The sequence below is a fragment of the Choristoneura fumiferana genome, chromosome 15, assembly GCF_025370935.1.
Source record: "Choristoneura fumiferana chromosome 15, NRCan_CFum_1, whole genome shotgun sequence".
Lineage (NCBI taxonomy): Eukaryota > Metazoa > Arthropoda > Insecta > Lepidoptera > Tortricidae > Choristoneura > Choristoneura fumiferana.
Window position 1 is genome coordinate 11,371,219 of NC_133486.1, and position 13,082 is coordinate 11,384,300.

Sequence of the window (13,082 nt, forward strand, 5' to 3'; positions counted from 1 at the left end):
TTCTAATTTGGCATTCACTATTCACTTGAAAAACAGATTTCGCACCTTTATTGGGTTGTGATTTCAAAAGGGGATCAGAAATTATTTGTGAAGATTTCATAAGTTTCTGCACTGATGTGGGTGAGTCGTGTATGAACGGAGAACTGAGGCACAATACAAGTAACGTAATATCACTTGTATTGTGATTGAGGTTGTTCTTTTGTATTGAAAAATCCAGTCTGAAATTACATTTGCAAACAATCATCATATTTTAGATACGATTGCCTATATTATACCTAACTCCATCTAAATAGGTTATTTTTCTTCTCAAGTCTAAATAGATTCATTTAAATCCATTTAATGTTCGCTCTCTGTAACGTCGATAGTCACTTCCCTAATGAGCTGTCTGAACTATGTTTGTAGATACAAATAGAGATTGAACGCTGAACTCATTTGTAACAGCTTTTTTGCCGTATTTACAAGACTAGATGTATTTAAAGATAAATATAAACGGGAATAATCAATAGCAAAGGTTAGTCATCACTGTCAATGTCAATGTCGGTCTTTAGCTACGTCGTCGCAAAATAAATCTAACCACTGACGACGGTATTTTACCGAATAAGGATAATTCCAAGGAAAACTATTTCTAATATCATAAAAAAAGTTGACAAACAAAAACTTAAGCTGGTACAATTTCAACGGTCATCGAAGCGGCTAACCGCAACGAGATAACTGAAATATGTATTACGATTTTATTACCGAAATGTAAGCCGTATTTTCATCGCAATACAAGTCTACAAATATGCCACCCGTCGTATCTGCGATCAATCTACGTATTTCAATTCGAATAAACGTATCAATAACCAGTGAAACGTGAAAATGCGCGTTCGAAATGTAAATATTTCGTTTCATTTTTAATTTGCGCTGACGTCATTCGTCTGCAAGGCATCCATCCAGCCAGCAGCACTTGAGAAAAAGTGACGTCATTCGGAATCGTGATCCTGCGTTCCGAGAGGCGTTCCTTATTTGAATATTTAAGATGGCGTCATGCATGGCTACTAATAATACTTGACAAAAGTGAAATTCGCTGTAAATTAATGAACATGGTACACCTGTCGTCGCGACGACGTGCGCGTCTGTCAACGACCGACCTAATTACGAGTACACCTGGATTCCTGCCTAATAATATGATAACAAGAATAACCGAAACCGGAAGACGTAGGTGTCTCAGTGAAAGCTTTTGAAGTTCACCTTTGTGGTTTACAAGATTTTTATCGTAACTACGATTATTTGAAAGATTCCGTATCTACATATTCGACATCGTACGGAGGCCGAAGTTCAACGCGTACGACGATCGTTCGTTATCCCTAATATAATCACTCGTTACGATAATGCTCTATTCTTTTTTCTAATTTGGCTATCTACCACCATTCAGTTAACGACCGCTGCAAACATACCTATACCTACTAATGGTCAATTTCGTGCTACAACGAAAAAAGAGATCGACAGTTCTTTGTTAATTTTCCGAGTGGAATTATATGCGTCTAGCTCGTAAGCTTCTCATTACCACTTGAATATTTTCAAACAAATTTGACGCAAAAATAATTGAGTCCAGAATTTTTGCGTGAGTTTGGCCTTAACCCACATTATTTAGTTTAAACAAAAGTTGTTCCAGCGTGCCTTCGTGACTCACGCCTCGGGATCGTTCGGACATTGAATGAACAGACGAATTTAGAATGCATTCGAAATTCAAATCGCGATGCGTTGCGCTGGCCAACTGATTCAACGGACCTAACTGCATGACACGAAACCACGATGTCGATAAAGTTTTATTATAGCTTTAACGTTCGAAAATATATGAACAGGTGATTCAGTACAGCGACATGAGTTCCAAGTATGCTCACTTGCTAGAAGTTTATTAGGGCTATAAATAGGTGTAGTAATTTATACGATGCATTAGTCTAAGGAAAGTATTTGGGACTTTGCGACGATTTTATGTAATTGAATTTTAAAATCCAGTGACATATATCACAGCAACCCAAAATCATGCGACCAAAAATAATACCAAAAAATATTTTTTCCCTGTAGACCAGTTCATAGGAAACCTTGGGCGCGTATAGCCTAGCCACAGGAGGTGTGGGTTCGAACGCTCTTCAATTATTATCCGGTTTGAAGCCCAAGTCTACCTGTGATCATGCATCATGATCATGGATATACATTAATGAACGATGCATGCAATTGCAACTGTATCGAGCCAAGAACAGGGCGCAATGGCGCTCATTGGGGGAAGTCTATAACAGCAATGGAGTGTTATAGGCTGATAATGATGAACTGCGTCGAAATATGTATCAGGAGCTCATTAATAGCATCAGATATTTCTGGTGTGAACTTTTTATTAACAATGAAGTCGGAAGTTAAAGGCTCACGGCAATATTAGCGTGAGGGATAAATGTTTAAACAACCGGGAATAACGCTGCTGAAGAGACTCGGCGGAGGAATTTCAGTTGTAAACATGGGGATTATTAAGGTGTATGTTGGTAGGTAAAGATGTACGCGTGCGTAAGTACTTATATTAAGCAAGAATAAATAATATTAAATCCAGCCTTAACGATTTTCCTACTCCCGATGTTGCTGACACGGACTTGTATTAAAAGGTGCAGTCACTGTACCAATATCTGATACAACATACGACTCTATTTCTAGGGCGGATAGAACTTGTTAGATATTTTTGCACGCTCCGCTGTGGCAGACATTATTCCGGCGCCCAACCTCCTCCACCACATTTACGACTTTCGTCTTTTGCCTGATCCACTCCTTTCTTTTCCGATGCATCAGAGTTATGTCAAGCATTAGCCTCTCCATTGCCCTTTGTGCAACCCGAAGTTTCTCAGCAGACTTTTCGGTCAAGGTCGTTGTCTCCATACCATAAGCGAAAACCGGCACACACTGGTTGAATACTTTGATCTTCAAGTGTTGTGAGATTTTTTCAACAACATCCTTACTAACTTCAAATTTAATTTAAGCATAGGCTATATAAGCTGGGTAGGCCGTTCAATTTCAAGCAAAAAATGTTCTACAACGTTGTGGTTATAGTCACACTTCATTTGGCTAGACCATTACTAATTTATTAAATTCAGTTTTTAAGTGTGTGAGGATTGCAAAATTGTGTCCTTGTATGTAGCTAGGTTATGTAGTCCTGATATCATGTGTAAGTGAAAGCTAGTGATGTGGTTAATATGACCACCATCTCACCTTTCTGCTTCCTTTCAAGGTAATTGATATTAAACATATGAGTACACATACGAGTATAAGTAGTATCAGTTCATGCAATCAAGTAATTCTTGACCCATCGTAGAACAAATTTACAGTAAATATGATGGTATTTTTTGTTGTCAGGTAATGCGATGCCACTATGACTTTTTTTGTAAAAAGGTTCCACAGTAGGTTACAGTTCAGTTGGTACTTACAGTTCCAGCACGACGCACATGTACTTTCCCCACTCATACGCATCATACAGCTGTATGAGTCGCGGGTGGCGCAAGCGCCGCATCACGTCGACCTCCCTCTCAACATTGCGCCGCTCATCCCGCCTGCTCACTGACACTAGCTTTGCAGCCAATTCCAGACCGGTGCTCTTCTCACGGCACAAATACACTGTGCCGAACTTCCCTCTGAAACAGTTAATGGTTTCACTATAGAAGGTATAAGGTACGGCTCAAGACAGCTCCTTGCAGCAATGCTAAGGATTCGGACTAGACAAGTGAAAAAGGCAAGGTTACTTTTTACGCGGTTTCTGAAAATAGTGACAATGATCTTGTGATTAAATATCCCATATTTTAATGAGCAGATAAGTAAAGCATGAACCTGCAGTACTGTGGAATTTAAGAGCAGAGGTTTTTGGTATATTTACAAATATGACAAAAACATAGACCAGATGCTGTAGTTTTCGTATCTAATAATGTGATTTTTATACGAGGATTAAGTAAAAGATAATAATAGCAACGTTTTCAGTTTCCAGACTGATTTATATCACAAATAATCAATAGTGGTTAATCAAAGTATGTCACAAGTACAACTACTTCACTCACGATATTTCACAATACTGTTGTTTTTGTTTTCAACGCGTTTTCAATTAAGTACTTATTTGTATAAAAGCCCTTAACATTATTTTTCCGCAGGTAGCCCCGATCGATAAGGATAACAAAAACCCGCAATCTGATTCACGGATATTAATAAATACAACATTAAATTAGTGTCACTTATCTTATCTACCGTTCAAGTGTCTTTAATGTTCTGAGGGAAAAATGCCAATACGCAGAAAGCAATATGAGATACCGTAACAAGGTTAAAATCTACGACGAAAAATCGGAAAATATATGTAGAAGTAAGATCAAGATTGTTTCTGAAGGACCTTAGAATTGTCAACCAGGTTCGCTTGGTTCTATTTTAATGTAGGTACATTATTTACGTATGTATTTGTTTTCTCAACTCTACTATTAACAATACTCGCAGGGCTTTTTATTAAGTGCCACAACCGTCCTTAATCGCCACTAGGCAAAAAGCTGGTCGCGATACAGGATACGACAGTGAATGATCACTTTCCGTAGTGATAGTTTCGGCGATCCACTTCGAGAAACCGTGAGTGTATGAACATATACGAAATAGCTTAAATCCAGAATATTTCAACAAATTGTTGGATTAGGTAGTCAACGCAAAGATCTATTTTAGCTTTTACTACATTTCATCCTCGAGGGCTCGAACTCGGGTGGTGAACATAAATATTTTTTTTGAAAAACATTTGCAGCGGTCCTTAGTCAAACTTGCTCAATCATTTGCCGAAATTTCCGTAATAATTATAAGATACCTTGTATTTCGTCATATACATAATTATGTATATTGTATGTATGTATGAAACTCACCGGCCGATCTCCGAGAGCATTTCGTAGAAGTCGTTGACATCGGTGCTGCGTTTGATCGCGACATCCCGACACGGAAACGGTGGCTCTATCTCTGCAATAAAATATATCAATGTTTAATTTGCATATAAAATACATGTTTAATTGGCAAGGTGATTTGAATTCTTGGACTAATTGATTCTGAACATATACATATAAAGTAATAAGCGTTCCCAGTACCATATTATCCAACGTAGTAACTAATATTATAAATTCGAACGTGAGTATACTTATGTTTGTTTGTTTGTTTCAGTTTCGCGCTTAAAGTGTTCAACCGATCGTGAAATGTTATGGATAATATTGTAAATCTATTTAAAAAATTCTTCTCTTCAACAGAGGTTTTTCCGAACCGGTGGTAGATTTTGTTGACATTCATAAGTGCTTGTTATAGCCTAAATTGAGTAAAGATATTTTAACTGTGACTTTGATAAATGAGACCCTGTGAAGGACATATATAATAGTTTTATCCCGAAAAACGATTTTTTCGCAGAAGCAGTCGCGGGCAACAACTTGTTATTAGTTACCTATGAAATAAGTTTTTGTTAAAGAACCATTTTTAATACAAGCTTTTTTGCTGACTGTACTTTTTGTTGATTGTAGTTGCATTGTCATTCAAATTACATTCCCGTACAAATTTCAAGTCGATGCCATAAACCGTTGAGGAGCTCCGTGCTGCAGAGACGATACTGGCCAGACTACCGGAATTTCTCTACCAGATGTTTTGTCTTGTCACCGGTCTTACATACATTTCAAATTAATCCGACCACTGGGAGTGGGTCAAAATGAACTTGTAAGATTTGACCTAACGAACTGGGCAAGTTAAAAAACTGTCTGCTCTGGGTCTGGAACTCAAAAAAACCAGGTCACCGTGAGAAAGAATTTCATAAAGCTCATACAGCAGTGCCTCGGAATATTCGACCGAGAAAGTGTCATAAACGCTGCATTCTCGCATCGTAAAATTTTACGATTTAGGCCTGGATTACGGTTACGTAAGGCCATGGTTGCAGAGCGTGGAATCCGGGTTTTGAAAGTTGTATAATTCCAATAACATTGAGGTAAGAGCAATAAACTTTTAGTTTTGTACTCGTTTGGTCCTTTGAGATAACGCTTGATTCTCACGGTTTGTGATTTTGTAAAGCTATTTTTTTATAAGTAAATTAATATGAAATCATTTTGATAAGGTCTAAGTATATTTTTAAACACTCAGTATACAGCACTGCCACTATGATCCTATTATACTCTTGTGTTATATAGTAAGGGTGACATAGTTTTAATCAGACTTTTCAATGCATTTCGTCGGAAATTGTGCAAATTCGCACCGATACCGCACCGCTAAGTGTGGAAGGGGCCTAAGAAGCATTAGATATAATTTTGCGTATTTAATTTTTTAAACTAATTGCAATGTTTACTTCAAATCTGTTGAAATAAAACAAATATGAAGTTAAAACCAAGGCTCGGAACCGGTTTATAAAATAGCGATAAATACAGGTTTATTTCGGTTTAACTCCGAACTTTCATAAGAACGCGAACGGTTTTAAGAACTTAACTATAACCTAAATAAACCGGTTAATTCGACGAGTGACAGCTGGCCGTCCGCCGCGGGCGGCGACGTTTATCCTGCGCCGGAATAAACCGGTTTTTATTGTTCTAAACCGGTTAATCAGACAAGAACTTTATGGAAATGTTCCCTTAAAAACCGGTTTAAAAATAACGGTTTCGCGAACGAAACCAAAATCAAAAGGTTTTGCGCCAAGTACATGACAACGGTTTGGAAATTTAACCGGTATCCGAGCCTTGGTTAAAACCATCCCCTGTAAAGCTACACGCAGTATGTAGTGCAGATACGCAGTATTTACGTATGGTAGATAGACATAGTTCTTTGCACTATCCCCGACGATACTCGTAAGTCCCAGCAAAAGCTATGGTAGGCAAACATATGTTTTGGTTTTACTGGATCCCGCACGCAAGAGATGATAGGCGATAACTGTGATGGAACTTATACTCTATTCAAGTTAACGAGCTAAAGAATGACAATCGTACCTACGTGATTGGTTAGAGATGGGTACATACTCGTAAGTACATCAAAACCATCTTGGGATACTTATTATCCCTAGAGAAATTTGTTCCAATTGTCTAGGGATATAAAATATTTATCCTTAGCCACTTTTGATGACTGTAATATAAGCCAAAGTCCTTTCATTGTACAATTGTTTTTTTTTATCGGGGTATCGTTTATTTCTGATTAATAATAAAATTGAAATTATAAATATCGATACAGACATCGCGGCAAATATGTGTACACAAACCTTATTGTTAAAAACATAAAGGTGTTCAGTGGTTTTTAACATTTTGACCTATTCAGTGTGTTACCGGCAGCCAGGCTTTTTTTAGGGAGGTTAAAGTAACGTATATTTCTGTAACTTAACCATGACATTAATTTAATCAATAAACTAAAATTCAGTCTTTGTTATCTTCTAACAAAATTATAATTGCCAGCAATCTACAGCTAAGTAAATTGACAAGTAATCAAAAGTTAAGTAAATTGATAAATAATCAAAGTCTCTTAACAAAGTATGAATTTTAGGGGCTGTTTCACCATCCATTGATTAGTGTTAACTGGCGGTTAGGTGTGATGCCGTCTCTATTTGTTTTGTTCGAATACACGGAGACGGCATCACATTTAACCGTCGGTTAACGCTAATCAATGGATGGTGAAACAGCCCCTTAGTTTATTAATTAAATTAATGTCATGGTTAAGTTACAGAAATACGTTACTTTAACCTTCCTTAAAAAAGGCCTGCTGCCGGTAACACCTTACATTACTTGTATTGTGGTAACGCACTGTATAATATTTATACCGTCGACTTCGCGTCACACCAATTTCGATCATTTTTACCTCCCCCACTTCGAAACACTTTTTGCTACGAAAATTGCATTATTTTGTTTCTGTATCATAAATTGCCAGACGCCCTACTTTTGAGCTTGACAAAAAGCATCTTGAATTGTAATAATGAAATAGGAAATATGATTTATTGTTCATATTTTACAGTAACTAGATAAATATACATTTGTAGTACGAGTATGTGACTGACGTCGCGTCATGAATGGGATTGACAAAGGAAGATAACATTCCAATAAACTCACTATGTACTTGAAATTGTAAGAATGTCGTACTTTCACTTCTAGCTGATTGTTATCAATAATATCTCTTAGATATTGAGTGAGTGCATTCCCTATGAAGGACAATTTTAACTCAGCCAGATGTCATATTTAAGCATACTCTTCTTCCCTCGGTTTTTAAAGTTGATGTAAGTATTAAGCATGTTTTTAGCCTTGCCCAGGATTTGATCAAGAGAACTTGGACATTTGGAGGCCCGCAGGGACGGAGGCCCGGGGCCGGCCACTTCTGCCCCACTCTTAGGCTACGTTTCCTTCCACCAATGATGTGGGAGTATGTGTTGCGAGGAACGTGTTTTTTAACCGACTTCCAAAAAGGAGGAGTTTCTATGTTTTAATGGTTGTATTTTTTTATGTATGTACACCGATTACTCATTCAATTGTGGATTGATTTTCAAAATTATTTTTTATCCGAAAGAGTTCTTCTGAGATGGTCCCATTGTCACAAAGTCAAGATCTGATGATGGGATCCTAGGGAAATCGAGGGCAAACCTCAAATTTTATAGGCACACCTATGGCGATTTAGCATTTTTAGCATTAAGATATACATTCAGAAAGTATCATTTGGTAAACTGGATTTGATGAAGAAGACCGTAGATGACCAATGGAACTCGTCAAAGCTAAGTAATGCTCGCTCGTCTATAAACGATCATGATTAATATACATAGATAAGCAACTCAGAAGAAGCTTTAAGTTAATGATTCTTTCGAACTGATCTGATGCTGAAGCCGGAAGGTAGGCAACAGAACTCTGTTATAAAACAAAGTAACTAAGACGAGTTTGGGCTTAATGGAATCGTTGTGAGATGTACGTTGGCTACGAATCACTAAAAAGTGAAAAATGAAGAAAATGTTTAACAAAAAAGTAAAACCGACTCCAAAAAATAACAAAAAATGGAACCGACTACAAAACCCTTGAAAATATTTTTCTAGGTATATACCTACTAGCTCGAAGTCGGTGACTCAGCACGACCCAGTAGGAGGGATTGAAACCCATAGTATGTAGGTGAGGTAGACGACTATTGTTCCACTCCTGCTGGGTCATGCTGAGTTACTGACTTCGAGCTAGTAAGTACTTACCTAGAAAAATATTTTTAAGGGTTTTGTAGTCGGTTTCAGTTTTTGTTATTTTTTTAATTTTTTGGAGTTGGTTTTACTTTTTTGTTAATCATGAACCAATAGAAACGCTTAATTTACCAATCGCACAGCACATCTCGAGTGGAAACAGGTGAGCGGAGCGAGCCTAGGTAAATGAAGCGTTTCTATTGGTTCATGAAAAACACATTCCTCGTACATCTCTGGTGGAAACGGAGCCTTAGTCCGCCACGGTCATGATTCCTGCAGATTTTTACTTTGATTTTAGTTCAGACCCCTGTTTGAATGCTTGTTCTTGTTAATTACAGCTAATTAGCTAAAAGTACGGATTAAGCCGCGAGCGTTGGCTTGGCAGCTGCTCGAGACAAGTGCATGGATCGATAACCTTTGGTGCATCGTGTTTTGTCTGGTGCATTTGCGACGCCTGAATTCGTCAGTGTGTTACACCGTAGCGTAATATTAACTATACTACGCAATAACACGTGATACTATTGGATAGGATAATTATGACGGCCATCTATTAAGGTTTTAAGCACTCATTGGTTTTGAATCATTAAAATTGTACGCTTTAGACAACTGATATTGTCAAGTGAATCTCTCATTGAGATAATGCTCGGTTCTGACAAATTTTGCTCGATTCTGAGGGTCGCTCTATCTAACTTTTTTTAAATAAGCGGTTAGGGGCTTACAGCCTTATTCATAAAAAGTTAGAGCCTCCTTGAAGGCTCCTTGAAGGCCCGATGCTAAAAAACATGATTCATAAACGTCTGTTAGCGCTAATCAGTCGATCAAGGCTCTGCTAAAGTTAGAGGACCGTAGACCCTCCTTTATCTCCCTGCTAAGTCACAAAATGGCCGCCACAAGTTTGAACAGCTGACTTTGACAAGAGCAAAAAACCATACCGAAGATATTTATAGTGAAGGCAGGGCTACGCAAAGATTAAAAAAAAAACTGGAAAATTTATTTTCAGGAAATTGTAGTTAAAAATCCTCTAAATTAGCAACAATAAATTAACAATAAATATGAAAAAAAAAGGATGATTAACATAATTATGGCTTTTTGCACAACATAAACATGCGAGCAAGATGGTGGTAGCAATCCGGGCGGACCTGGCACTTGAGGTATCCCATCTTAGGCCTCTAGGTTGGCAACGCATCTGCAATTCCCCTGGTTTGCTGATGTTTATGGGCGGTGGTGATCTCTTACCATCAGGAGACCCACTTGCTCGTTTGCCATCCAGTCGTATAAAAAAAAAAAAAAATAAACATGCGAATCGGAAATGGCGGGAAAACAAACATCTCGCTTTTTATTTTTTTTCCTGCTAATTTGCTGTCACTGCTGTCAATTTTTTTATTTTAATTATCGATTAGGCCATTTTTTGTCTTTGATTTGTCAAGGTGGCCAACATAACGCGTCTAATCCGTCTATCAGCAGCTCAACAACTAGCAGACTGCTAGCGAGTGTTTATGAATCATACTTCTTGACAACCGTCTATTAAGCTTAATCAGTCTGCTAAGTAACAGACCGATCAAACCTCAATTAATATTTTTTTATGAATAAGGCTGTTAGTGTTTAAACTCATCAAAGATTCAAGGGTAGTCATCTACCACCATCCATCCCAGCTTCCTACTTTCCACTGCTGGGTAAAAATCTCCTCTCAGAATGAGGGGTTATGAGCTTTGGTTCCCACGCGCGCGGGTCCAGTGCGGAGTCCGAATTTCACACACACCACTGAATTAGTTCACATGTACCCATCCATGTGCATCGTGTTTTCCTTCACCGTAAAGCTCGTGGTAATAAATCGGCTACTCATCAATGGCGTTTAAAAATATGCTTCGGTGTAAAAAAGGACCCAATTAAATGTTATAGTTGAACGCACCGCGGGCGCCGCGGCGTGACGCACTCCCGAACTATGCGTGGTGCTCATTGATCCTATATAGATCAAATCTAAGGTAAGCCAATGATTTTGCTGGGTAAAATTGGTAAAGACAGCATTAATTGTCTTACAAATAACTATACAAATTTACTCGCGAATGTGACGAAAAACATTACTTACTTGCACGGGCGGTACTGGAATAACGAACATCGACTTAGCCCTTTCGTAATTCCTTGTTTACCGCCATTCTACACAATGTACTATTTCATTGAAAACACGATGATTTAAAGAAAGAAAGAAAATACATTTAGTTAACGTGTTTATTTATTTAGGGTTATCTACGAAAAATCTGATTTGAATTAGAACATAACGGTGGTTGTATTTTTTTTTGTTTTCGTACTTTGGCCAGTATTTTTTAGGCAAACAACACGCGATATATATTTTTTCATACTTAATTTACTATAACATGATTTTGATACAGAATTAAAATAGGGATAAATTAAATTAGGTAACAGACGTGGTGACATTAATTCCTGAAGGAAATACACTGCCAGAGCCTACACTGCCTGAGCTATAAGCCAGACTGTATCAAATAGAGGCCTAGACAAATTCGAACACGAGAAGTAACCATCATCATCATAAGTCAGCCAAAAGACGTCCACTGCTGGACACAAGCCTCCCCCAAGGCTCTCCACTCAGAAGAAGAAGAAGTACTTAATATAAATATCGTAAGTGTACCTACAACTAGCCGTTTGAATTATAGCCATACAGACATGCTATTAAGATACACGTGGCGGCGCATTCCTGCACTAGGGACTTACGACGGAAGGTCGCGGACTCATTCGGCTATATTTAGTCGAGTATTCATCGACTAGTACTAGGATTCCCTGTGTTTAGTGCAATGACTAGTGGCGTAGAGTGAACATTTTACTAAGGATACTCTGAGTGACACTGTGTTAAAAGCAGAGTCCTGTACATATCCTATCAGTATTAAGACTATATATGATGCCCTAAGCAATCCATGCCTGTGGCATCCCCCCCCTCTCATAAATAACAGGAACCAGCCTACCCTTTTATATCCATTTAGCAAATTTTTCTTGGTGCTGATTATGGTGCCCCCAAAGACAATGAATGAATTTTAGATCAGGGCATAACTATGTTCGTATCATGACATATCTACCGCATGACTGGTGGTGGCTTTTCAACGGCTTTATTGTTACCTATTATCACTAAGGCCCTGGTTTCTCAGGCCCGTCACACGCGACCGGCAGCATCTGGATGTGCGTCGCACCACACGAATTAACGGTGTCTACCCGCTGCCGGTGACGTTTCAGAGAAACCACCCTCAAACATTCCCGCACAAAACATTCGGTGGTGGTCAGAGAAACCATGGCCTTACGGACAGGAGACTCTACTCTTGGCACCAGCCTACCTGGAAGGTAGGGCCAGAATTCGGTGATCTGTGGGACGTGCGTAAAGTGGCTGTCTTGTGTTGAGTCAGTGCGGTCAAACACAACGTGAGCGGAGTGGCCGAAGAAGCAGTTTAGGTTATTCCAAAAGGGACTGCGCTGTATGGCGTGAACGGAGACAGGTGCGCGTATATTTTGTGATGAATGACCTCTTGATATGCTACTTCAATGAGAGATTAGATTTGATATGCTATTTAAACGACTATGGTACGTATTCTTTAATTATTTCAAATGGCATCTTACATAGTTAAAATACCACCAACGGGACTTATCACGCTAACACACACAAGTAATATTTACCTCGACGTTTGGGCAACATTACAGTGGCCGTGGTCACTCGTACCACCCACCCACCACTACCAACACCACCACTGTAATGTTGCCGAAACGCCGAGGTAAATATTACTCGTGTGTGTTAGCGTGATAAGTCCCGTTGGTGGTATTTTAACTATGAGTGAAAATCACGAAAGTTTAAAACGTTATATCTTACATAGACGCAGCTAACTGACTAGTGTTATAAAGAGAAATACTC

General features: G+C 38.5%; 1 protein-coding gene across 2 annotated transcripts in view; it reads right to left on the bottom strand.

The window, feature by feature from the left end:
* The window catches only part of LOC141435507 (uncharacterized), a 45,240-nt gene that overhangs the window by 15,476 nt on the left and 16,682 nt on the right, over window positions 1–13,082 (bottom strand). For both annotated transcript variants that reach the window (XM_074098200.1, XM_074098199.1), the window contains exons 3-4: window positions 4,899–4,989; window positions 3,447–3,650 (exon numbers count right to left, since the gene is read on the bottom strand). In XM_074098200.1, the coding sequence (XP_073954301.1) occupies window positions 3,447–3,650; window positions 4,899–4,989 (295 nt within the window). The remainder of the gene's footprint in view (window positions 1–3,446; window positions 3,651–4,898; window positions 4,990–13,082) is intronic.